General features: G+C 45.7%; 1 protein-coding gene across 3 annotated transcripts; it reads right to left on the bottom strand.

The window, feature by feature from the left end:
- Window positions 1-78: 78 nt before the first annotated feature.
- On the bottom strand, window positions 79-27,670 carry TBATA (thymus, brain and testes associated). 3 transcript variants are annotated; one of them, XM_033149087.1, is made up of 9 exons: window positions 27,556-27,670; window positions 21,850-22,089; window positions 20,956-21,126; window positions 19,029-19,117; window positions 8,005-8,169; window positions 5,319-5,400; window positions 3,579-3,744; window positions 1,959-2,011; window positions 79-472 (listed from the first exon to the last, which is right to left on the bottom strand). In XM_033149087.1, exons 2-9 carry the CDS (start codon window positions 22,067-22,069, stop codon window positions 393-395), a joined length of 1,026 nt encoding a protein of 341 aa, XP_033004978.1. In that variant the 5' UTR covers window positions 22,070-22,089; window positions 27,556-27,670; the 3' UTR covers window positions 79-392. The 3 variants fall into 3 exon arrangements, with proteins under 3 accessions (XP_033004978.1, XP_033004979.1, XP_033004981.1); XM_033149088.1 differs by lacking the exon at window positions 27,556-27,670 and adding an exon at window positions 22,780-22,931; XM_033149090.1 differs by having other exon boundaries at window positions 80-472; window positions 19,029-19,114.

The raw sequence follows: 27,670 nt of genomic DNA, 5'->3' as shown, positions 1-27,670 counted from the left end.
TGAAAGGTTCTAAGTCCTTGTCTGAAAGTTCAGAATCCTCATACAATAGGCCCCATGCCATGAAAGGTGCGCCTTCTAAGTTCATCATGCTGCAGCTTCTTGGCGTTCCTCATTTGAATCATGCTGAATACCAAGCTGGAACACAGGAGGACACAGCAGAATGGGTCTTTCCAACGGTTTCAGAATAGTGCAGAGTCTCACTGAACAATATCTCAAAATGTCATCCCCCTTGAAGACTGCAGTGCCTGAATCCAAGAGGCATGTTCTGAGATGCCGGGTGTTTCTAAAGAAGCCCTTTTCCTTGCAGCATTGTTGCCATTGGGTGAGTAGCAGGAGGGTAGCACTACAAGCTTGAGCAGCAAGTGTAGTCGCATCAGGAGGAAGGTTTTTCCCTAATTGGTTTGGTCTGATTGGTTTTGCTTTTCATCTGCAGAGGGGTGAAACTGGAGAACCTCTGCAGAGCCGATGTGCACTGAAAATGGAAAGCACAAATGAGATGTGTGTATCTGAAGAAGTGTGCATGCACACGAAAGCTCATACCAAGAACAAACTCAGTTGGTCTCTAAGGTGCTACTGGAAAGAATTTTCTATTTTGTTTCGACTATGGCAGACCAACACGGCTACCCACCTGTAACTGGAACAAATGAGATGGTTCGGTTAATGTGTTTCCAGCTGATATATGAGAACCAGAGATTATAGCCACATTTTTGTACGCCCCCCCCCCAAATAAAAACATGTCATTTGCTATCCTAAACACTAGAAAGGCTCCCAAACCTCCTTTGGGCAACTACGTAGCATATTATGAATGATGACTGATTGCTTGCATCCACCGAAGTAAGCCAGAATCAGCAGAGAATTCCATAGGGTTATATAAATATGAAGTGGAAAGATAATCCAAGTTTACTTGGTGCCTGAGGTCAAAGATCAAAAAGGCCAACTCAGTTGTGTGTGGGGACGGGGAAGTAGCAATAAGCAATTTTTCACTCCTTTAATGGTATTCAAAAATATATATGAAGTATGAAGCAGTCCCCTCAGACTGTCTAACAGTAAGGCCGGAACTGACTAAAACCTAAACCTGAGACCCAAATGCTGGGAAGCACTCAGGAAAAGTAATCTGCAGGATAAATTTTGTTAGCAACAGAACAGTAAAGTATCAATCCGTTTCAATGAAGGATCGGGGAGCCTGTTATTTAAAAACAGGTCACATTCACCGGTCATCCAGTAAGGAATGTTAATTACAAATATCTATCAAGTCCATGGGAAGCATACATGGCTAATTTTCTTTCTCCAGTTGCTGGTTACGAAATATCAAGTCATGCCCTATGTCTAGGAGCACTGCTGATTTTGACTGGGCCCACTGCCATGGCAGCAAACAGAAAAAAACCTTGCTTAAGTCAAAGATCACTTTGATAAACCTGAAGCTTTTTGAGGAAGTGCCAGCATCTTTCCCCTTTCTGGATGCAGCTCACCAAAGGCTTGACTTCACACCTTCCTTCTTTAGAAATACAGGAAATGGTTGTGCCATCCATTTTGTAATTGTATAAGTCCTGCTGTAATTATGTCAGGAGGGCACGATGTTGGCTCTCCGCGTGGTTCAGCATGCACAAACCGGGCATGGAGCATAATTCCACATTAAGTGCTTGCACAATATATATGCAGTCCTGTTCCTCCACTTTAGGGTAGTTCACTGAGCCTAAGGAGCAAGCAGCAGCATATGCATGCCCTGTGCAGATGGCCTCATATGGAATAGTTTGATGGGAACACATTGGAAGCCTAGCTGTGTAATCGGGCACTGCCCTTGGCTTATTCTGAGTCTAGATTGGCTCGACTCAACCCACCTGAAGCACATTCAGCAGCTAATTTCAGGACATTTCCACTGGTTGCTGCAGGGACACCTACTTAATGCCTTGCATTTTCCAATGAAAACATAGCATTTTCTACAGGGTTTTTTGTTTTACCTGGCTTTTCTTCCTCTGGGATAGGTTCTTGTTTTTGTCTCATAACAGACAGCCTGCAACAAAATAAACCAGGGCCAACATGATTATAAGAGAAACTATGCACCTTGACCAACATTTCTGGCATGAAAACGACTTTTGTCATTTTGTGATCATCTTGGACAATCTGTTCATCTTCAGCATTTGCATAGCCCTTTAAATGGTTTCTTTCCAGCAGGAATGATGCTGGGGAGACTTTAGCAGTCCGCTGGCTGTGTCCCAAATGTTCATGCAGTGCCAGATTTACGTATAAGCTAAACAAGCTACAGCTTAGGGCCCCACTCCCCCCCCCCAATTTCACTATTAATACAGTGGTACCTCTGGTTACGTACTTAATTCGTTCCGGAGGTCCGTTCTTAACCTGAAACTGTTCTTAACCTGAAGCACCACTTTAGCTAATGGGACCTCCTGCTGCCGCTGTGCCACCAGAGCACGATTTCTGTTCTTATCCTGAAGCAAAGTTCTTAACCTGAAGTGGAGTATGTAACCTGGAGTGTCTGTAACCTGAGGTACCACTGTATACTTCTCCTTAATTGTATTTCAGTTCAACCATTACTTTGATAAAATACATATTTTGTTATGTGCCAATGGCTTTAGATACCTATTAGGTCCATAAATTACCATATACCGGTAGCATATATTCAACACGAAAAACAGCGACAATTTGTTGTTGACAAAGGACAGCTGGACATATAAAGGGCCCCATCACTTTCAGTAGCTTAGGGCCTCATCAAACCTATATCCAGCCCAGGCCCGTCTTAGAGGGATCAGCCGCCCTGGCGCAGCGATCCCTTGGCGCCCCCAGCCTGCCGCCTCTCTGCCCGCCTCCCTCCCGCGCTGGCCGCCCCTCGGGAGGGGGGGGGGTGGGCGAGCGGGGGGTGAGGGGCGTGGCGTTGGAGCAGGCGCTCGCGCGCCGGCGGGCGGAGGATGAGGGGCGGGCGGGCGGGCGGGCGGGCGGGCTGCAAGCCGGCCGCCCTCGCCTCCCAGAGCCCCAGCTGGAGTGCTGGAAGGTCGCGCAAAGCCCCGCGCCGCTCCAGCTGGGGCTCCGGGAGGCGAGGGCAGGCGGCTTACAGCCCGCCCGCCGGCGCGCGAGTGCCCGCCTGCCCGTGGGGGCGGGTTGGGGAGGGGGAGCCCGGTATGCCGGCGGGCTCGCGGGGGCGCCCCTGGGGTGCCCAGCGCCCTGGCGCGCCGCGCCACCGGCCTCTATGGATGAGACGGCTCTGATCCAGCCCTTTGTTCATGCTGTTGTAACATATAACCAGTGGTTTTGAAGTTCTACTGGAAGTAGACGATGATGACAATAATGAGAATGTATTAATTGTAGCCCATCCTAGCCACTTCTCCCAGCCACTCTGGGCAGCTAGTAGCCACTGATAGCTTTACCCTGCATGAATTTGTCTAGACTTCTTTTAAAACCACCCAAGTTGCTTGCTACCACTACATCTTGTGGGCACGAATTCCATGATTTAAGTCTGTGCTGCTGTGTCAAGAAGTACTTTCCCACATAACATGTCTAGTTATTTTCTGTAATGTGCCACAGAAATTCATTTTAGCAAACATTCAAAGGACTTGCGAGGAGGGCACCTGGTTACATGATTTCTCCCAAGGCTGCGTGGTTTGGAGGCAAATCCTGAGGCATCTGGGGGCAACTGTGATGGAAGTCTCTCTTCCATGCTTGTGGTCAGCTCCTGGGGATCAAGATGTAAATTGGCAGTTGCCGTCTGCAACAATCCCATGACAAGGTCCTTTTCTGCAGGGAGAGGAGAGGACATGGTTTAGGAATCAAAAGATCTCACCTGCACAGTTTTAAGGTAAAATAAATACTGTAGGTTTGTCCCAGCTGCCCTTCCCCCCCCCCCTGCATGCACTTTCACATATAAATAAGAATAAGCCCACAAGCTATCATTCCCATATAAAACTATCAGTTTGTAAATAACCACATGAACCTGGCCAGACCTTGAGATATTTGAGGGGGATCTAGATAGAGCAGGGTTTCCCAAACTTGGGCCTCCAGCTGTTTTTGGACTACAATTCCCATCTTCCCTAGCTAGCGGGACCAGTGGTGTGCGATGATGGGAATTGTAGTCCAAAAACAGCTGGAGACCCAAGTTTGGGAAACTCTAGAGGATTGGTGATGAGAGAACAGGCCTTCTCTGTAGTAGCCTCTCGTTGATGGAATGCTCTCCTCAGGGAGGCCGGACTGGCAGAAACTTTGTCATCATTTCAGCATCTGGCAAAGGCATACTTGTTTCCCCAGGCATTTGGGCAACACTGGTGATAGGACTGTGCTTAATAATGTTTATGTGATTTTATTATTGCATTTTCAGTTTGGCTGTAGAGTCACTTGGGGGCTTCCTTAGAGGAAGGTGTTGTACAGGTTTAACATACCTGAACCACACTTAGGAATTATTCCTATGTTGCTAATTTAGGTGCATATCTAGGAATCTAATTTATTATGCTTCTGTATTCATCATGCAGGTTCATATACTGCTAAGTCACAAAAAGGGTGATGTGCCTAAGACACTAATAAAACAACATAAACTTAATAAAACAAAGAAAACTGTTCATAATACACAGATTGCACACAGCTGAGTAACAATACCTGAATGAATTAAAAAGCTTTAAGTGTCTGATGCTTAATAGTGAGGGTGTCTGCTTAATATCAGTTGGGAGTTCCATACTTTTGGCACTGCCACTGTTAAGTGCCCTACTCCTGGCAGTTCCACCACGCACCACTGGCAAAGGTGTTGTTCCTAATGATCTAATGGTCTGGCAAGGCTACATGGAGTGAGGTGGTCCAGCAGGTAAAGTGTTTGGCCTGGTGGCATATTGGCAGCCAGAGCAGATATTTCAGCAGAGGTGATGTGTGCGGTCTCGATGGCCCAGCCCAGTCAACAGCTGAGCTGCTAAATTCTGTACTAGCTGCAGCTCCCAGGCCAGTCCTAAGGGTGGCACAACACAGAGTGCATTGCAGTAATCCAGGGTACCAGCGCATGGACCACATTGGCTGGGCTATATAATCTGCAAATGAGACATGGCTGGAAACAATTGCCAGAAAATCAGAACTGACTGCAGCAACATGTCAGCTGCACATTCTGCTGCAAACCCGGGGGCTGCTGTCTTGTAATGTGTGGAAAGGCCTATGCTTCAAGATGGCATTGCAAATAATGCTGCATGCCCCGAGGGTTTTGATGCATTAGACAACAACCCACTGAGCTGGAATTATGTAACAGGTGTTAACAGGGGAAGATGGTTGATAACAAAGTGGAGATAATCCACATTTCCAAGGGCTTTTGCTCCTTGCAGGCTCTGCATGGACCTTACCCCTCTGCGCAGCCATGAGCAGCCATTGCTGAATCGCAGTCAAGGAGTCTGTCTGCAGGATCTGACAGAGCAGCTCCAAAATCTGTTGGCAGAAGAGTACAGTGGGAAAGTGTCAGCACAACCGGGGTCGGAGTGACATTGAAACAAACAACAGGGTCAAGAGGATATACACACAGGCTTATCTTGGTAATTTTTATGCTGGTGAGAACTTTGCCCTACGTTACCATTCGTTGCTCCTATGGTGCAATCTCCCCACGCCTCTCCCCGCAGTCCCAGGCAGGGGTCAGAATGAGGACGCTGGTCAAACCCTTGGTGGGCTTCCATTTATACCTAGTAGCTTGCAGATTTAGACGTGGGTTGCGCTGTGGTCTAAACCACAGAGCCTAGGGCTTGCCGATCAGAAGGTTGGCGGTTCGAATCCCCATGACGGGGTGAGCTCCTGTTGTTCGGTCCCTGCTCCTGCCAACCTGGCAGTTCAAAAGCACATCAAGTGCAAGTAGATAAATAGTTTTTGCTCTGGCAGGAAGGTAAACGGCGTTTCCGTGCGCTACTCTGGTTCGCCAGAAGCGGCTTAGTCATGGTGGCCACATGACCCGGAAGCTGTCTGTGGACAAACACCGGCTCCCTTGGCCAGTAAAGCGAGATGAGCGCCGCAACCCCAGAGTTGTCCGCGACTCGACCTAACGGTCAGGGGTACCTTTACCTTTACCTTGCAGGCAGCAAGGTATGCAGACCTATCTTAGGATAATTAGGGTTGCCATGTGTCCTCTTTTTCCAAGACCCACCCTCTTTTTCAGGGGTAAAATTTGAGACAAATTGCATTTATTTGCTTTGATTGGTCGTCATAGTGTCCTCTTTTTTGCTCTTCAAAATATGGCAACCCTGGAATGCTTAGGTGTTCCAGGAAAGGTCCTGGGAACTTTTACTTGGTGTTGGAGAGTAACATAATGCCATGGGCAGTGCGAGATCTTCCCCATTGCCACCACACTCCCCTTAGGACCACTCAATCCCTAGACAGGTGTACTTTCCAAGAGCCCAAAGCAAACGCTTGCCCAGAGCCCAAGGTATAGCTTGCTTTTCTCTGTCAAACCCTGCCCAAGCACACATGCAGCATGAGCCAAGTGGATCTAGGCATGTTAAGGGGAAATATCCCTTTTGAGTCTGGCCAGAAGTATACCCAGTACCCTGACACCAACTTTATGAAGTTTATTAAGAATAAAAGAGGCAACAAGAGGACAAACATAGGCTGTTGCTTTGGGGAAAGAATAAAAGGAATCTTTATGTTCAAATCTCTCCAGCCTATCCCTGCTACTTATAATCAGGCTTCAGGTCTCCGCATATATATATTTTCTGATCCAGGCGGGCCTTGGTTGACAGGTGGTTGTGGCCTGCCAATAACTAGTCAGTCAAGTCCATCAGGGAGATGCCTCAACATCTTTTGGAAGTTGGGAGGTGGGCTATGAAAAAGTTGACTAAGGCCACTTTCCCCCAGTTCTACCAGAGGAAATCTATTTGTGTATTCAAGAGGAGAGACATATACTCATGGTGTGTGTGTGTGTGTGGAGAATACGATCTTAAACAGGCGGGTTAGCACGCAGCAGGCCTGAGTTACACAGCCTAGCAAAAGTTGTGTCCTATGAATTTCCGTTCTGTTTGGGCACTCACTCTGCATAGGGTGCTCAGAAAGTGGCCATTTTGTACCAGGTTTTATTCTTTTTTCAAAGTGCAAAGAGCAACTGTGTGTTTCTCTGAATCAGATACATTCCCATTTTTGTCGTTGTTCGAATTTCCCACTGAGATAGCTGATCACGGATATTCTCTCACATGTGCTGTCTCAGGCACTGGTGAATTCAAGACTGGATTACTACAGTGCACTTTATGTGGGGCTTCCCTCATGCTTGACCTGGGAGCTGAAGGCAGGAGTGAGACCTTGTCAGCATATTTTGCCTCTGCTCAGAGTTCTGCACTAGCTGCCCATTTGCTGCTGGGCCAAGTTCAGTGTGTTACTATTGGCCCTTAACAGCTTGGGACAGTTTACAGTACCTGATGGATCACCTTAATCTGTATAAGCACATGCAGCTGCTTGGATTTGTGAAACTGGCACTGTTACCGATGCCATATAATACTCATTCCACAATCGTAAGAAATCAATCCCCTTCAGCAGCATCTACACTTTGGACCCCCTCACCTGTTCACACCAGGCAGGTTCCTTTGCTGTACTCTTTTCAGAACTTGTTTAAAACGTTGTTTAGGCAAACTACATGTGCTTATCTCTTTCTTGGTTACTGTTCATTTTAATCATCTTTTGAATGTTTTTAAATACCAGTTTTTAACTGGTTTTTTTTTAAAAAAAAAATTAATGTTTTACTTTATAGTTTTGTAATCCACTTAGATTTCTTACAACCAAATGGTACATATTTTTTTTTTTAAAAAAATATCAACATCTCTAGGCACTTTGCTGCTTTCCTAACTTTCCCCCCAAAGCAAATGAAACATAACAATCCTGTGTGTGTGATAATTATCTGCTTTATCAGATTTAATTTCTAGTCCATTCTGAGCAGAAACATTTCTTATTACTCCATCAATTAATTTCCAGGAAAATAGTTGTAATTGGTTGGTGGTACAGGTTAAAAAAAAGAAAGAAAGAAGGGTCTGTTTGCCCCATTTCTTTTCATGCATGGCTTACTATAAGTTCTTGGTCGCGGAAGAGCAGGGTTGCATCCTTGCCTTTATTCTTGGCGTTGTTCCTGTGCAAACGGCGTGATGAATGGCAAGCTGTACCTCGAGAGGGAGGTGGGATGAGACGTCCTGTTTCTTCTGAGTATTGCGTCTCCCTCCGAGACTTTTCTCCCTTAAAATACAACAACAAGCTACAGTAGAGGAACTGAATATGGAAGAACAAGTCAGACACAAAATATTGCAATGTAGAGTGCTCCTGTCCAGATTGTAGTAAGTCAGCCATACCCTCTTTCAGGATACGCCATTCCATTCACCTCCTGCCCAGGTTTTCCTTTCCCACCTGCTCTCATCTGTCAATCAGCATGCCATGTCTACTGAGCATGCTCTGATCCTGCTGAGTTGAGTTTGCAGTCTGTCCCATATTCACTATTAGCATACATTACAGCAAATTAATTATCTGATTATGGGTCTGATAAGGAACCTTTAATTTGGACATAAACTCAGGAGCCTATTTTTGCTCCAGTAAAGGAAACACATTTCTTAAGAAACCATTGTGAATGCATTTTGGCCACATTTAAAGTGACCTCATACCACTTTAACAGTCCCTGCTTCCCCCAAAGAATCCTAGGGACTGTAGATGGTTAAGGGTGCTGAAAGTCCTTAAGAGACTTCTATTCCACTTACAGAACTATAGTTCCCAGAGTCTCCTGGGAAGAAAGATGGACTGTTAAATCAGTCTGAGAGGGGAATAGGGGTTCCCCAGGATTCTTTGGGGGAAGTCACAACTGTTAAATGTTGTAATAGTGATTTAAAGGTGTGGCCTTTCAGTATGGACAAAATTTACGTAGGGCTCCAAAATATGACATAGGAAAGGTACTAGATGTTGAAATCAAAATACTGTAACCCATCCTTATTTCTAGCTGAGGCTTGTGAGCCATCTACTGGTGACCAACAGTGTACAGTGGTACCTCTGGTTTTGTACTTAATTCGTTCCGGAGATCCGTTCTTAACCTGAAACTGGTCTTAACCTGAAGCACCACTTTAGCTAATGGGGCCTCCCGCTGCCGCTGCTCTGCCAGAGCACGATTTCTGTTCTTATCCTGAAGCAAAGTTCCTAACCTGAAGCATTATTTCTGGGTTAGCGGAGTCTGTAACCTGAAGCGTATGTAACCCGAGGTACCACTGTATATGTGTGAGAGAGATTTGTAATGACTTTTAGTTAAACATGATTGATTGACTGGGGTGTGTGTGTGTGTGTGTGTGAGAGAGAGAGAGAGAGAGAGAGAGAGAGAGAGAGAGTATTGTTGGATGGATGGGTGGATCTAGATAGATCTCTGGTGCCAAATGTTTAGGTTTAATAAATAGGATGTAATTAGAACTTGTATGTTATAACTGGAGTATGTTGCAAGACTGTCTCAGTGTGCATTAGAAATGGGTTATGCAAGAGGTTTCATCAGAGTTTATTTGTAAAGACTGTGTCCATTGTCAAGAATATAATCAAGATACATGTGTATTGGAATGTGTGTACCTACTTATGAGCACCAGCAATTAGCATGGAAATAGGTAAATGTTCTAAGTGTTTACCAATCTCTAATCCTAGTCAAAGAACAAGTGTTGATGAAGACAGGGGAATTCCTTTGTTAGGTGAGAGCTAACCATGAGTACGTACTTCAAAGCATCAAAAGAACTGACCATTAGAACTAAACTGAATAGAGGAGGCTTAGGTTTTTAGGACGGTAGAATTAGGAGAGATGCCTTGGACTGAGTGCTGCACTGACCTTCTTGAGATGACCATGCTATAAAATCTGGACTCCATCCATGCAGACTAAATAGGTGGGGGGGGGGAAATCGTATTTCTTAAAGCTACAACGGTCTCTGCCGCTTTTGTTGCACCTGTGCCTGGGACCCAATATAGACCAGAAGGAAAACTCCAAGCAGCTTTTCTCTAAGCATTCTTTATTGATTTGCCATGGCAGAGCAATGGTACAGCTGGCTAGTGCCCAAAAGTCTGCACACCCTCACAAGCACATACAGGGGTGTTTTATACTCTTTACAAACTGCTAATAACCCAACCCCTAGCATTCCTTCTGGCCAATCAGGCTGGGGAATACACCCATCTGGCTGTCTTACATGTTTCAAACTGCTTTAGCCATCAGGAGGTGCTATATACTTATTCTAGCATTTAACTGCCTAGCCGTTGACCTTCGCCTGCACCTGCATCCCAATAATAGCCAAGGCTATTGCTGACATCGGTGATGGGGTCAGTTCTGCGGTTAACTAGTCTACCGAAACTAGACAGTCTGTTCAAAACAGGAAGTTTGTGGTCAGCTGTTTTGCCAAACTGCTGATCTGCTATGTTTGCCTAAGAAGCTGCAATGTAAGGATTTTGGCTAGGGCAAAGTTGAATCGGTCAAAAGGGAATCGGAGCGAAGCTGTATCTAAAATGGGGTTTCTTATGGCTATCTCTTTGTCCATTCTGCCCTTACATATCTGGTGCCTCATTCCTGGTGCCTCATTTTCCCCCCTTTCAATCGAGAGGAGCAGCTTGTTCTGCTTCCTCATCAGATTGACCTACTGAGCTTTCAGCTATACATAAAAGGACTTCCCACCCCCCTTTGGTGACTCTGGGTGGCGTGTCCCTGGTGTGAAAGCTTCAAATCTCCTTGTGACTACACTGGAGGAAGTCGAATAAGAGCCAGTGCCTCACCCCAAGTTCATTCCTCGAGGACTAAATTCTGGTTTACTGTTACAGCTGAATATGGCCCATATTTCTTATGGAGGGTGGTGACATTTACTTGAGGACTGGAAGGGACTAATAAAAGTAGTGTGAGAAGAATAGGATCAATGAATATTTACCTACTCTGACTTCTTGAGAGCAGTTGCAATGTAGCAAATAGTCGGGAATAACTTTCTAACAGTAAGAACTGTTTGGCTGTAGAATGGACTCCCTATTCTCTTTGCCAGTGAAAATACACCCATAGGTATAAAAGACTAGGCCCTCCCCTTTGGTTCCCAACTATATACACGCAAGAGAATAGAAAGAGGTATTGTTGCCTTAACAAAGTCAATTTCAAGGGGTCAACAGGATTTCCCTTTTCATCTACCCGTCCAATCCCAACAACCTAGACCAACATTGTTCACACCTCTAACACTCCCAATCTATAGAATTATGCCCTGTCTAACAACTGGTCGACAAACCAATAATAACAATGTCCTTCTGACCAATTTTCCCGATGTGGTTCAGCTGGAGATGGTCTCCGTTGCATAAAATGGAAGTTTCCGGTGGCCCATGCATCGAGTGACAGCGTCCGGTGTGTCACAGCAGGGGCTACTTCAATTCGGTCTCCCGTGCGCTGGGCGTCCTTGCCGGTCAGACGCAGCAGGGGAGACTGGTGCACCGTGCGTTGAGTACCTACTCCTGGCTAGGCACAGCAGGGTGTCGACTTCAGGGGGTCACCTCGGCCTTTCACCGCCGTTGGGGTGGATAGGAGAACCGTGTATGGACCGTGTAAGAAGGTCGCGCTTCCACTCCTTCACCCACACGCTATAGCAGGCTGGAACTGATGGACTGGCTCAGCAAAGCTGCACAGTGTTCGCTCGAGGGCCCACCTGCTGAGGGAATGACAACACACAGACACAGACAGACAGACAGATAGAGAGATTATTTGTTCGTGGAAGGTGATATGCTCTTCCACCTGTCCATTCTAGCTGCTACTTTCGTGGTTTCCTGTAGAGGAGTTCAAATGGTAACATCTTAGTGGGGGAACTTCGGTGAAGTCCACAATCAGGCTCTTCATGGGAGTGTAGCCTACATGTTATACTCCAGGTGGGGGTAGAGATCCCTGCTTGGGGTCGTTTTTTGCACACAGGATACATCTCTGGGAAATAGCAGCAGTCAGTTGAGAGAGATTTGGCACATATAGTTTTCTCCCGAGATGTTCCCTAGCAGCAGTGCCTCCCAAGTGTGTGGACTCATGGTAATTTTTCACAATCTTGCTGGCCAGGTGTTGGGGCACAAATACTCGGTTGTCTGGGAGGAGTAGCCATCCATCTTGCAGTCGGGCTCCCTCCTGATGTGCCCATTCTTGTTCTTCAGGGGCATAGTGAGGCTCTACGTCCTCAGGGGTTATGTCTGGGATAAGAGCAGCCACGGTTGTAGGTGTTGGTTTCAGAGCTGCCTCTCGGGCAGCCTTGTCTGCCTTATGGTTGCCTCTGGTGACCAAATCTCTACCTCGCCCGTGTCCTTTGCAGTGCATCACAGCAATCTTCTCGGGAGCCCACACCGCCTCTAATAGACTTTCCACTTCTTGTCCATACTTCAAGGCTTTTCCATGGGCTCCTATCAAGCCTCTCTCCTTCCATAGAGCTCCATGCGCATGCAGGGTTAAGAAGGCATACTTCGAGTCTGTGTATATATTTGCCTTACATCCAGCTGCCAGTTGCAGGGCTCTGGTGAGTGCAATTATTTCGGCCTTCTGGGCAGAGGTTCCTGGTTGTAAGGATTCTGCCTCTACAACTTCCTCGTTGGTCACCACAACATACCCGGCCTTCCTGAGTCCGTAGGTTACAAAGCTGCTTCCATCTGTGTAATATACTATATCGGGATCTTTCAATGGCCCATCCTTCAAATCTGGCCTGCTAGAGTAGACCTCATCCATCACCTGGAGACAGTCATGGTGCTCTATTTCTTCTTCATCAGGCAAGGGCATCAGGATGGCGCGGTCTACCCTAGATGTAGTCTGGGATTTTCACACAGCGTAGCCGTTACTGCTCTCTGGCAGGGTGGTCATCCTTTTACTACTGAGTCCAATTGTTTAGAAAATTAGGCTTCCGGCCGATTCCAGCTTCCCAGTTTCCGAGTCTGGACTCCTGCTGCCACATTATTCTGTTTGTGGACATACAACTGGAAGGGTTTCTCTGGATTTGGCAATCTTGGGGCCGGTGCCTCCATTAGGCATCTTTTAATAGTCTCAAAGGCCTTTTGTTGTTCTGGTCCCCACACAAAGGGGTCTTCCTCCACTCCTCTTGTTTTCTCATTCAGGGGTTCTGCTAAAACACTGAAGCCAGGTATTTAGCACCACCCTGTATTTCCCTAGGAAGTCCCACAACTGCTTCCTAGTGGTGGGCTCTTTATGAGACATATGGCTTCTTTCCTCTGTGGTATGATACATTGAAGCCTAAATACTTGACTTCCTTCAGACACAATTTATGCCTTTCTCTGAGAGGCTTGTATCCTGCCTCCCATAACAAGTGTAACAGTTCTTCTGTACCCCCTTTTCCTTTTGGGCTGCTAGCACAATTCACAATTGGCAGCAACTGTTGGTACATCCTGCCTCCACTGAGGGCAGTTGTATACAAATATCATTTCACTCCCATTGGGAAAGCCACACCCTTTCATTCCTTAGGTATCGGGCAGACCCATCAATGAATCAAAATTGCAGAGGCACTCTTTTCCCTGTTGCCACAAACTCCAAGCAGCCATCTCCTCATTTGCAGACACTTATAACTCAAAAGGCTGTGCAGCTACAACAGATTTAGCCTCAGATAACACTTTCCGTTGCTGCTTCCCATTATTCCTTTGTTCACAAATCCCATTTTAGGGGTATATGTATAAATGAGGTAAACCTGTGCCCTGGATTCAAGAGCTAAACATTTTGCATCAAAGGAATGCCAAATTAATGTAATCAGTGACCATTATCGGGTATCCTAATTACAGAAAAGAAGCAATACACCCACATTTTTGCTGTACCCAACTACTCATTCAATGATGAATTGGTACTGGGAGACAGTCTCCCTTTCTGACCCCATTTTCCATAAACATATTGAACAACACATAACACTAAAACTTCTATACTTCCATACAGGGGACAGAAGATAGGTGAATAGATTAATATAACAGAAATGACTTGGTATGCAATTGCATTATACAGAGTACCTAAATTTTCGTCCCATTCTGGCATCCACCATCCTCAACTCAAAGTGCCATACAGCAAGACATATTTATTTTCAGATACTACAAATATTAAAATAAACTCAGTCCAGAGGATCATTACCCAATCCTCCCTTTTTCTTTGATGCTGCTTTGTTAACAAACTGGCAATGAATGACAGCTATGGTCCATTGGAGGGAAAAGCAAAGCAACCAACCAACAATAATCAGTGCAGGCCTAAACATGTCTTTAACAAAACAAAGTGACATTAAACCAGTAAAATTCCAATTGAAACCAGTTATAGGACGAAACCAGCAAATTTAATCCAGTCACCTATCAGTCTGCTTGAAAGATACCTTTTCCCTAGCTGGTGGGACACGGTTCCAGCTCTTTCCCCCCTTACCAAGGTAGAGAAAGGGGAAAGGCTGCTGCGAAGGAAATTTCTGTGCTTTTAAAATGAGGCTTTTTCTGTTCCCCCGCTCCCCCTCCCTTTCCTCCATTTTCTTCCACTTCCCCTTTTTCTCTGCTTCCAGCAAGCTTTTGTTAGAGACCTTTAAAAAAAAAAAGGAACGGGGGGGGGGGGTTCTCTCATATCCATAACAAATATCAATTAAGATACAAACAATTAATGAATTGCCGGAACCAAGTCAGTTAATTTGTGGCTTCATCCTAACTAACAAGAAACAGAGCAACCCAAAAGATTTCTGAAACCCTTTCACCAATCTTCCCAGCACATATCAAAAGGCAAGCATTTCTACTTACAGAAGTTATTATTGTTTAGTCCCTTCCAACTCCTCGCGATGCCATGGACCAGGGCACGCCAGGCACCCATGACCTCCACCACCTCCATCAGCCTAATCAAACCCATACTGGCAGCCTCGAGAACATTGACCAACATCTCATCCTCTGTCGTCTCATTCTTGTGCCCTCAATCTTTCCCAACATCAGGGTCTCCTCCAGGGAGTCCTCTCCTCTCATGAGGTAGCCAAAGCACTGGAGCCTCAGCCTCAGGATCTGTCCCTCCAGTGGGCAATCCAAGGCGGACCTCCCCCATAATGGACAGGCTTGATCTTCTTGCAGTCCATAGGACTCTCAAGAGTCTTCTCCAGCACCATAATTCAATTACAGAAGTATTTGGCAATAATTACCTGTAACTCACACCCTTTTACAACGTACCTTAACTCTCAGGATAGCAGGATTGCCTTTCAATGCAAATGCCTGGACTCAGGGCTACCTTTGCTTTGCCCTTTGCCCCCCTTTTGCCAGGCTGAGCAGCATGAAATGCAAATACTCTAAATCACCCACTTTCAAAAGGCTAGGAGAATTACTTATTGGAGGGAAACAGAATAAAAGTCTGAAGACCACAGATGACAAAGTTAGGCAAAGAAGGGGAAGAGAAAGTTGTGGTTTTCCACAGCCCCTCCGATCCAGTTGGAGAAAACACAAGCCTCGATGCAAACACACCAAAGAAAAGACCGTTTGCAAGACACCCACACACGCAGGCCCCCCCCTCTCCTCTCAGCCCTTTTGCTAAAGAGGAAGAGAGGAAAAGCTCACCCCTTTTCATCACCAATTCCTCCAGAGCCTACAAAACAGGTAGGCTGCCACTGTGCAGCTATGCCTTCAAAACCCTGACTCTAAGGGTCCCTAAAGGTCTTACATCCTCTAAAACCCTGCCTCTACGCAGGCACACTTCTCAGAACCCATTGCATGAAAACCAAAGATATGCAGAAACATACAAGGAAGTACAAGGGAGTTGCCCCGCTGTGGTGCAACGACCAGCATAAAACAACAAGAAGGTGGGGGGAGGTTGCTACCCTGCAACCCTCACCATTACACACACACACAGATTGCTTCTGTCGATCCCAGCAATATTCAAAGCTGGAAACCAGAAAAGCTAAGTCCCCCCCTTTCCTTCCCCAGGAGAAATTAACTGAAGAAGGATAGCTGGGAAAAACTTAACAAAATAAAGATTCTCTCCCCTGTCCCAGCCCTCTGGAACCCAGAGCCCTGGCCTTGACACATAACACAATTACACAGTTGTGTTAAAGCAGAGAGAAAACACAAAGAGATCCACACAATATCACACACACCTATATTTGGCCTGTGCTTCTGGGTAACACAGCACTCTGCAACAACTCAAAAGATAACCTCAGCCATTATTTTGGAACCTATTTCCAATAGTACCGGTACCTTCAAATGGAGTATTTGCTGTAGAGCAACCCCAAACCCATTATGTCCCATGTAGTGCTTTTCACCAACCTTTTTTTTTTTAGTGTTCTTTAGTCATCCACATTCATCACACAGCACTTCATTAATCACACACCACTTCATCACACAGCTAAATTTCCCAATCATTCAGTCCTTTCACACCAAACCAAACGCTACCTCCCTTTTCCCCTTTTCCTCCTACCTATATGCATGTTTTTCATCAGTGGACCACTTACCACTGATTACTGACATCGCAACCTATATGTGTGCCTTCAATGGACCTCTTTCAGACCATTGAGTAGTGGCACACTTACCTATGCGCGTGTTTTCCCCAGCGGACCTCTTTCCTGCTGAGTACTGGCAGCACGCTGGAGAGTGATCAAGTCTCCCATCTTCTCCCAATAGAGAAGGCCATTCCTTACCCAGCCGGCTCCTGTCTCCCTCTGTTCCTCGGTCCGTTGCCGTCTTCGTACAGGTCAAGGGGGGGGGCCAAGGACACGTCCCAGTCTCCTCTGGCAAATCTGCCAGGCGGCCGCAGGAGAAGAAGGGCGGCTCCCAGGAACCCCTCCCTCTGTACGATAGGGCAAGGGGGCTGCCTCTGGTCAAAGAAGGCTAACCCTTCATCCGAGTCACGGCACCAGGAAATGTTGCACCTGTGCCTGGGACCCAATATAGACCAGAAGGAAAACTCCAAGCAGCTTTTCTCTAAGCATTCTTTATTGATTTGCCATGGCAGAGCAATGGTACAGCTGGCTAGTGCCCAAAAGTCTGCACACCCTCACAAGCACATACAGGGGTGTTTTATACTCTTTACAAACTGCTAATAACCCAACCCCTAGCATTCCTTCTGGCCAATCAGGCTGGGGAATACACCCATCTGGCTGTCTTACATGTTTCAAACTGCTTTAGCCATCAGGAGGTGCTATATACTTATTCTAGCATTTAACTGCCTAGCCGTTGACCTTCGCCTGCACCTGCATCCCAATAATAGCCAAGGCTATTGCTGACATCGGTGATGGGGTCAGTTCTGCGGTTAACTAGTCTACCGAAACTAGACAGTCTGTTCAAAACAGGAAGTTTGTGGTCAGCTGTTTTGCCAAACTGCTGATCTGCTATGTTTGCCTAAGAAGCTGCAATGTAAGGATTTTGGCTAGGGCAAAGTTGAATCGGTCAAAAGGGAATCGGAGCGAAGCTGTATCTAAAATGGGGTTTCTTATGGCTATCTCTTTGTCCATTCTGCCCTTACATATCTGGTGCCTCATTCCTGGTGCCTCACTTTCAGTTCTCCAAAGGACCTCAAACCTTGGGCGAGTGCTTGGCACCTTATGGACTTTTGCTACTGCTCGGCAGAGAGAGGGGGAGGCACCCAATTTTTGTGTATATATCTACATCTATCTATCTATCTATCTATCTATCTATCTATCTATCATCTATCTATTTATCATCTCTCTCTCTCTCTCTTTCTCTCTCTGTGTGTGTGTGTGTGAATGAACCACTGAGCTGCGGCTTTAAATGATTGATATGGAAAGACAGAGCTTTGAATCTTGTGTTTCTAAATATGAGTGGTTTGTAGCATTCAGTGAATTTGAGCTGGGTGAACAAAGCTTCTCCCAGAAAGGGCATCACTTCATTTTTGAGCCATCATCCAGGTTAGGTTGGAACGAGCTGCTCCCAATATTGTCTGTATTTGAGGAAAAGCTCAAATTTTGGTTGTGCTAGTCTTCTGCTTTTCCATAATTCTGACTTCTGGTAAAGTTTCAGCACCAGCACCAGCCCTGACAAAACTAGAGATGATGATGATGGTGTTGTTGTTGGTGTTGTTGTTGTGTAATTGGTTGGCCTTGTGTAACCAGCCACAAATATTTAATTGAGGCAGCTGCTCCAGAAGTCAGTTGGAGCCAAAGTTTCAACAACAGGAAGGCTAGCAACTGCATGCCATCCTTTGCCTAGAAACCACCCCAGTCTTTCCACAGTGCCCTGCCCTCTGGTATTGGACCTTAGCCTCAGAGTTCAGAGAAGTAAGCTGGACTGGAGTGTTGACATCCCTAAATCTGGAGGTTGCTTAGATCTTGTTGGTTTCCCATGGACACCTGGTTGGTCGCTATGGGAACAGGATGTTGGACTAGAAGGGCCATTGGCCTGATCCAGCAGGCTCTTCTTATATTCTTGGAGTCTCAGTCTCAGCCCAGCCCATGGTGGAGCTGAGTCTGGGAACCTGTCCCCTTCCAGATGTTGGTGGGCTCCAGCTCCCATCAGCTCTAGCCAACGTGGCCAGTGGTCCGAGATGATGGGAGCTGGGAGTCCAATAACATCTAGAAGTTGCAGGTTCCTTGCCCCCTGCGGGGGAGAGTTATGCATGCTTATTCATTTCAACAGAAGTCCATCGTGTAAACTATATCATAAAATCACAGAATTGTAAAGTTGGAAGGGGCCTCGAGGACCATCTCATCCACCCCCCGCAATGCAAGAATCCTGCCCACTGCCATCCCTGGGTGGGCTTGAACCAGCAACCATCTGGTTAACAGTCAGACACACCAACCCGCTGTACCATGGGCTTATCACCCCCTACCTGTACGTTAAGCATCCCACTAACTCGCCTTTGGGTATTCTTTTAATGAGAAATAACTTATTCTCATATAAACAAAATGAGGAGTTGTCATTTTCTGAAAGAATCACTAAAGAAGGTAGCCCAAGTCTCAGCAGGGTTACAAAATGGAAAACAGCAGTGCTGTTTTTCCTCATTATCCGAACAAATAATTGTACTGTACTGCTTTTCCTCCCACCCACTGTACTTGGTTACTTTCATTCCCAGTGTTCGGCCCACCCTATTCCTTAGCAAATCAGCCCCTCGGTATGGGATCAAAGTGCCCCCACCCCTTTTTCCTACTCACTGCCCCTTTTTTCTCAGTGGACGAGGCGGCTCCGACTCTTGCAGCAAGTTCCCTCAATTCTTCTCGCCAGGCATTGGACAAAGAACCTGCTTGAGAGGGGGGAGGAATGAGGAAGACCGCAAATTTGAAATAAAAACAAAAGTGGCTGGGATGCGGTCATGTGGGAGCCAGGATCGGCTGCAGCTTCCCTCCCTGAGCTTGCCTCTGTGCGTAATGTGTGGAACAGTCTTATAGGCAAAATACATGATTGGCAGTCTTGTGTGATATATTGATAGCAGGCAGTTGGACACTGTACCACTTCAGAAGGCAGACTGTACGTTCCACTTCACAAAAACCCCCTTGTGCATTCAAAACTAGCATGCTCGTTCTATTATTTCTTATATGCTCGTTTTGACAGAGGCATCCTGGCCTCTGGGTTACGACGGAAGATCATTGTTTCAAATGCTGTTGAACATTCAGCAGCAACTTGATGAACATTCGGAAACAGCTTGGAAACGAGGCCACATTCATGCCATGCATATGAAGCACTCTTTTACCACCATAACTGCCACGGATTTCCCCAAATAATCCTTGGAAGTGTCATTTGTTAAGGGTGCTGACCTCGCGGGGCTACAATTGCCAGCACCCTTAACAAACGGCATTTCCCATGGGGGGGGGGAGTCATGGCTGTGGAAAGTGGTATAAGAATGCTTTGTATATATGGTATGGATGTGAACACAAGCACAATCTGTTAAACCCCTGGCAATAATTTGATGCAGAAACAGCTGAGAACCACATTACATCCTGCCGAGATCATGTGAGGCAGCTCAAGAAACAGGCACACCCACCCACATACCCTGTTTCTGCTTTAATGCGGGTGCTATTAATCACTATGTCCTCAGGAGGCATATTCATCATGATGATATTTAATGGCACAGTCTGTGATATAATAGCATTGACAACCCTTGTTGATTAGGATAGATTGCAGGTGGTGAAGTGGATCTCGGAAGGAAGCTAAGCTGAGCTTTTTGACAGTAGTGCTCTCTGTGGGTATCGTAAGACGGGGCAACAAATCACACACACACCAAAACCTGTTTCGTATGACTATCAGGACTGTGTGAAAAGCTCTCTCTCCTTTGGAGACAAGCTTCCTCGTAATTGTCCAAACAGGCAGGAGAAAGTATTCGCCCGGAGACTCTTATCAATATCTGATCTAAGCACCGGGCTACAAAATACACCAGCTCCAGATCTGTGCCCTTATGCACAGATATATGGATGCGGGTGGTGCTGTGGTCTAAACCACTGAGCCTCTTGGGCTTGCCAATCAGAAGGTTGGTGGTTCAAATCCACACAACGGGATGAGCTCCTGTTGCTCTGTCCTAGCTCCTGCCTACCTAGCAGTTCAAAAGCATGCCAGTGCAAGTAGATAAATAGGTATCGCTGTGGCAGGAAGGTAAATGGCATTTCTGTGTGCTCTGGTTTCCATCACAGTGTTCCGTTGCGCCAGAAGCAGTTTAGTCATGATGGCCACATGACCCAGAAAGCTGTCTGTGGACAAATGCCGGCTCCCTCGGCTTGAAAGCAAGATGAGCGCTGCAACCCCATAGTCACCTTTGACTGGACTTAACTGTCCAGGGGTCCTTTACCTATATATATATATAGCCCACAAATTTTGAGCACGAGGAACATGATCCAGACCGAGACTCTAGCATGTTTGTGGAATAGGGGTGTGTGTGTGTATGTGTAGAAGGTTTAACTATTAGCCCCAATCCAGATCAAGGCCCCTGTGGGCTATTTGCATAGTGGGGGAAAGCTTATTTTGAAGTAAATGGGAGGTGCCCCACCAAAAAAACCCTCTCGTTCTGCAAATTGCCAGTGTGAACCCCTGGAAAGTTTTCCATGTGTGAGTGTGGTGCTTGTGTTGGAAATATTTCTGTTGCATACTAACCTGTCGATAGCCAGGGGACTGGAACAGGTTGTGGGTCTCCAATGGGTATCTGAGCCCCAGACGCCCCCAAAATAGAAGCACGAATCTGACTTTTTATCATTGGGTGAGGTGGCAGAAAGGTCTGCTCACACCACTCGTCATTAACTGTGCAAACAGGAGCACCATTCAAACCTGCAACAGAAGAAGGCATCCGTGGGTAAGTCGCACAGGAAAGAACCACATTATAGAAGAAAACTGTGGCTTGAACTGGAGATTGGAGGAGCTACCTGGTTCTGCTTCAGAAAGGATACCCTAGACTCAGATTCTTCACCTGCGTGCCTGTTGAGCCTTTAGAACTTCCTTCTGGAATCCATTTCGGATTTTGAAGGCTCCAATTCTGCCTTCAAACTTACTGAAAGGTGAGACTCCAGCTATGTACACACCATACATTGAAAGCATCCAACGCCCCTCAAAGAATCCCGGGAACTGTAGTTTATGCATCACAAAGCTACAGTTCCCAGCACCCTTAGCAAACTACAATTCCCAGTGTTATTTGCGGGAGGTCATGTGCTTTGAATGTATGGTGTATGCACAGCCACTTTCTGTGGTGTGGTGAGCCTACATTAGGGTATTAATTACCAGGGGAATTTTTGTTGTTGTTGCATGCCTTAAAGAGCTAATTGAATTGTCACACACTGTCTGTACTTTTTGCATTCCATTGCACGTAAAGCTCACAAGTATGCCACTGTGATTTACAGCTATAAGCAGCAATTTAGTGCTGCAACTTTTGCACATTTTTATTCATTTATTTGAGCGCTTTCGGATTTTCATTATCCAATACATGCCCGAAACAAAAGCGTGCCTGAACTTTACTTCTGAACAGACTCGTGCAGGATTGCACTGTTGTGCGCTTACCTTGAATATGAGTGACTCTGTGAGGGTGGGGATTGTGCCGCGAGAAGAAAGAGTGATGGCTGAGGCAGCCAAACCGAGCACTGTTCTTGGAATGGGGTCTCAAGGCCTGAGCGCTGAAACGGAGTGGGGTATTCAGGGCCACGTGTTTAAGCTTCCCTGCCAGAACAGTGATGTCTTTGCCTGTGAAGGGGCTGGCAGATGGACTCTTCAGATCCCCCATTTCCTCTTTAGTAGACGTTCCTGAGTAAAAAGAGAAGAGGCAAAGTTATAAAAAAAACAAACACAATTATACACCTTGCGGTGCAACGGATGCCTAAAGGATGTCTCTCCTAGGAAAACAGTGAAATTTGGTTCCCTTGGTTGCTTACGTAGTTCCCAGGCTCCTCGTTCCAAATCCACAAAGGCGTGAAAAAATATTTTGACAAACAACTTTAAACAATTGCAAATACCCCCGTTTCTAGTGAGACAGGGCACTTCTAGACTGTGGCGAGTTTGCAAGTAGAACTGCAGCAAATTCAGCTTGTGCAATTAAAATGGTTTTGGGTCTGGGGTTCTTATGCATCAAGCCTGGTTCAAAAATAACCTGACTTTCTACAGCAAGGAACGCAATGGAAAAGCAGTGAAAAAGTGTGGGATAACAATTGCTTGGCATGATGCTGTATAAACAAGCAAATCCGAATGAATTCTGAATAAAAACACATTGCCTGGAAGCCAATACAGTTTAAAACATTTCTTTTCCCTTCCACTGAAGTGAATGCCTTTAAAAATACATTGATTTTGCTCTGATCTGGCCTAACTATTATACGTTATCTTTTACACTCCAGGGAATCCAACCAACTTGATAGAATCAAATGACTCTAGATGAACGCTGGCGAGTTCTTGTATTTTTCTCTCTATAGAGAAGTCAATAATCCTGAATGTTGTACTAACCTTAAAAGCCACTCTTAAACAGACTGCCGCAAGTAAGGATGATGTGAACAATCTCGCATAGGTGTGCTGGAAAGGTTTTAATGCCAGAGACTCTATGGCAGGGAGCCTGAGTCACGTGATGAACGAGAACTTGAGAACTTGAGTCTGCAACAGGTTTGCTGAAGAACAAAACAACAGGCCATTTAAAGACACCCTCCCTTCTGACAGTTTTGAAAGGTGACCTGGAGTCTTGGCCGTGCCACTGAGATCATATTCTGAAGACCCAGCAAGCTCTTTCTCTCAAAGGATTGTGTGCTGTTCAACACACACGCACACGCACACGCACACACACACACACGTTGCACCGTCAGCATCAATAAAAGAGTTGCAATTGTGAAGAAGCATTGAAGCATCTTATCAAAACAAAAACAGAAACTCAGAAACACAGCTCAGTTTAATGATGCTATCTTGAAGCCCCACAGCGTTGCATAAGTTGACTGATTATGTTTCCACACAGACCTGTGTACAGCATGTGCTGTGTGGAAAGCAGCCAATTAGTTACATTAAAATGTTATGATTTCAAAGTTTCGTTTGACCAATGGCGGTGAACAGAGCCAGCACCTATTGCTGGAGGTGAATGCTGGAATCTTTCTTCATTGCTAGCCATCAGAATTTGTGAAATGGTGATAATGCAACTTGCATTGCAATATTTACCAGCCCCTGCTAGCTCCTGTTTATTCAAACGCTGCTACCATTCCTGGGCAGGGATATTCCTATCCTAAATGAATGATGATACATAAGCAAGAGTGGTGAACCAGTGGCCCTTTAGATATGGCTGAACTACAACTCCCATCATCCCTAGGTGTTACTGATGGGAGTTGGGGTCCATTAACATCTGGGGGACTGTAGTTTCCCCACCTCTGGTATACATTTTTCACTCAAGGAAAGATATTGCATGTAACATTTAGGCTCATGGAAATGTGATTGCCAGTTAGGGTCTTGATTTGAGCAGTACCAGGCCTGGAATTTATTGTTGAACCTGTTGTTCAGTTTGGGGACCTGGTTCTCCTATATCAAGTGTAACCCAGCACCGTTTCCCAGCCAAATGGAAAAGATTGTTATCTCTGAAGTTTGTCCCCTCTTACCAGTGACTCCCTGCAGCTGCTCTTCCTATTTCTGACTTTGGGTCAGTCAGCTTCCAGGTGGGCTTGAACCCTCACACTTTTTGGTTTACAAACAGATGCAATCATCCATCTGACAAGTTTTGAAACCCCCATTTCAATATACTTAAGCCAGTGGTTGTCAACCAGTGTGCCATGGCACCCTGGGGTGTCTTGAATGATGGTCAGGGGTGCAGCAGGCAACATTGGCCTTGGTCCTTCTTTCCTTCCCTCCCTCCTCTGATGCCTTCTCGCATCTCTGCCTCCCAAAGGCTTGTGTGCCTGTTTGTTGCAGCAGCCTTGAGTATAAGCTCCCCAGGTGAATGGTGCATCTGAGGCTGGCCAGGGGGTGCTGGTTGCCAGGAGCTGAGACAGCCTCGGATTAAGCAAGCGGGCAAAAAAGTCCAGACAGCCAGTCCACCAGCCTTTGCTGTTTGGAATGGACAGACAAGTCCCAGGCCCTTGTGGGGCAGTGTGAGGAGGCATCTCTCTTGCCCCTGACCCCACAGGGGTGCCACAGAAAGAATGTACCGTAGTTGGAGAAGGGCAACCAAAATGGTCCAAGGCCTGGAAACGATGCCTTATGAGGAACGGCTTAGGGAGCTGGGTACGTTTAGCCTGGAGAAGAGAAGGTTAAGGGGTGATATGATAGCCATGTTCAAATATATCAAAGGATGTCATATAGAGGAGGGAGAAAGGTTGTTTTCTGCTGCTCCAGAGAAGCGGACACAGGGCAGTGGATTCAAACTACAAGAAAGAAGATTCCACCTAAACATTAGGAAGAACTTCCTGACAGTAAGAGCTGTTCGACAGTGGAATTTGCTGCCAAGGAGTGTGGTGGAGTCTCCTTCTTTGGAGGTCTTTAAGAGGAGGCTTGACAGCCATCTGTCAGGAATGCTTTGATGGTGTTTCCTGCTTGGCAGGGGGTTGGACTGGATGGCCCTTGTGGTCTCTTCCAACTCTATGATTCTATGGTCAAGGGAACCGTGGACTCAAAAAGGTTGAAAACCTCTGACTTAAGCACATGCTCTACTACTCTTCTATAGAAATCAATGATACTTTGGTGAGATTGTGCCATAGTTACTGAAAGTATATACTTCACCCTTCAGTTCCAAAACAAATTTCACCATCCTATCATGACAGCGAACTGTCTCAGCAACAAAGGTAGTTGCTTTTGTTTTTTATTCTTCACAAGGATGGGGCAGATGCCTTCATATTTCTTTTATTCTAAATACTGTGTACAGCTCTGGTTGCCCATCTCAAAGAGGATGTAATAGAGTAGGAAAAGTGGCAGAGAAGAGAAACCCAAATGATCAAGGGACTGGAGCCCCTTCTGTGAAAGGAAAGGTGAAAACACCGGAGTCCTTTTGGCTTAGAAATATATATATATATGACTAAGTGGGGCCATTATAGAGGTTTATACAATTATGCATGGATGGGAAAAGTGGAGAAACATATACCCCCTTTTCTCATACTACTAGAATCTGGGAGTCAGCCATAGAAATTGGTTGATAGCAGATTCAAAAAGTAGAGGTAGCAGAGACAAAAGACAGGATTTCTCTGTACAATACACAATTAATAGTATTCGCTACTGCCAGGTTCTGATGATGACCAGCTCAGGTGGCTTTAAAAAGCAATTCGAGAAATTCAGAGAAATCTGTCGACGACTTGTAGCCATGATGACTACATTCAACATCCTGGTTCAAAAGCAGTATGGTAGTGTGTACTACCAGCTACTGGGAGTGAGTCACAGTAGTTGGCCTTCACACCCTATTCATGGACCTTCCAGAAGATCTCGTTGGCTACTGTGGGAAACACAATGTGGAACTGACCCAGCAGTTCTTCTGGGTTGTACAGATGTAGCACATCTAGTGCTGAGAACAGGCTGGTCTCCTTCTGTGGCATTGCAAAAGTTTTAGTGCAATGCAATCTAAAGTCTCAAGGCCAAGCCAGGGACTGACACAATGTCCTATTTCTCATCACTCTCTGCCTGCGCCTCTGATAGAAAAGGCAACTGTGGAGAGGGGTTTATATTGTGCAGATGGGCCCGTATCACCCAGAGATGCTTAACTATTGGTAGAAAGCACAGTTGAGCCTGTGGTGGACCTAGGAAAGTCCTCGTAAAAGGGAATGGACTTGGAGGTAGAATTTGCAAGGAGGAAGGGGAGTTGACTGAATGGACACGGTGAAGAGGTAGCTACTTCAGTCACAGTCTGGGAGAAGATTCAGACTGTGTTGACAAATGTTTATTTGTTGGTGCATCAAATGCCACCGTCTCCTGTTGAGGCACTGGTCTTGATTCAGCTTCAGTAGGCTGGTCAATGGATAGATGTAATTTGTGGGAGTGGGTTAGGGTTTTTGTGTTGCGAGTTGCTTCCTCATGTCCCATGGAAGTGAAAAGAATGGGGAAGCTGACTCAACCAAATCCTAAGCAGTTTCTGATTTAGTCAATTTCACCCATAATGGAAAGGTTGTACTTCCTTTTCTTTGTTAAGAGTCACATGACTGGCTGGTGTAGGAGACAGAGGAGAAAGGATCTCCCAGGGTAGGAGGCTAGAGTAAGAAACACAAGTTCTCAGGTGAGAGCTAGGAAGGTCTACTTTTCTGTATATGGATAAAGGATATGATGCAATTAGTTTTTATTTCTTTCTCTCTTTCTTCACTCTCTCACCTTCCTATTTCTTGCTTTTTATTCTCTTTTCGCTTCTCTTTCTCTTTTTTAGATTAGATTGGTTTTTTATTGTATTTTATGTTGAAAACTTTCTCAATAAAAATATTTTGCAAAAAAAGGGGGGGCTGCTGAAACTTTGGGCACTTCCTTTTTATTCCACACTCATGATGATTTCTGCTCATGGTGCTATTGGGGCAGTCAGACATGATACCGCTTTGAATACTGTGTTTGAAGCTGTAAAACTTTTGGGGTGCTCAAACTTCTTCACTTCCCATCAGGGCAAATGCCTATAAATTCCTGCTGAAATCCCACAACTTTTTATAACATACATGTTCCCGTTCGTTTTTGTCCACTTTTGTTGCACTGCAGCCCCTCCAGACAGCAATAGTGTGGTAGCGTTGGGGCAGCATCCCAGAACAAAGAAGAGCAGAAAAAGTCCACAACTAATGCACTATTGTCGTGTCAAGAAAGTGTTGCAGAATACATCTGTGATAAAACACCTGTCTGGAGGGACCCCTAATTGGGCCACCATCCAATAGACATATGCAAGAAATACATAAAATGTCCAGTCTCAGAGATGAATCTGGGACAAGACATGAAAGGAAATTATAGCGGTCGGTCAAACAGAACAAGAAAAATATATACTGCATATGTGTGGAAATCAAGGTGGTCCGTAGTCAACAGCCGTATGCAATTCTTCTAGTAAGAAGCAGAAAGAGTGTTCTTGTCTCTCAACTGTTTTTAAAGCCATTGCAGGATACTTATGGAAATTTTATATAGGAGGTAGTATGTTTCTTGCTTTCACTCTCTTTCTTCTCTCCCCCCCCCCCTTGCCGAGTTCTCAGAAAGCATTTTTTTAAAAGGATCTGCATAAGCTAATTTGGCCTGCAGCTATGGCATTTGAACAAAGACAACAACAAACCCCAGATGTGCTTCTTATTCAATATTTATAAAGGAGCGACTCACCATTTAAGCTGTTGCCACATCCATGTGGGGAGTGGGGTGTCCTTTTGACTTACTGTCTGGCCAAAGGCTGCAAAATAATCTCACTTCTGTACATAACAAAAGTCTGCCTTCTTTG

The sequence above is a fragment of the Lacerta agilis genome, chromosome 5, assembly GCF_009819535.1.
Source record: "Lacerta agilis isolate rLacAgi1 chromosome 5, rLacAgi1.pri, whole genome shotgun sequence".
Classification (NCBI taxonomy): Eukaryota; Metazoa; Chordata; class Lepidosauria; order Squamata; family Lacertidae; genus Lacerta; species Lacerta agilis.
Note: the sequence above shows the minus strand (reverse complement) of the source record. Positions and strands in the feature narration are given on the sequence as shown.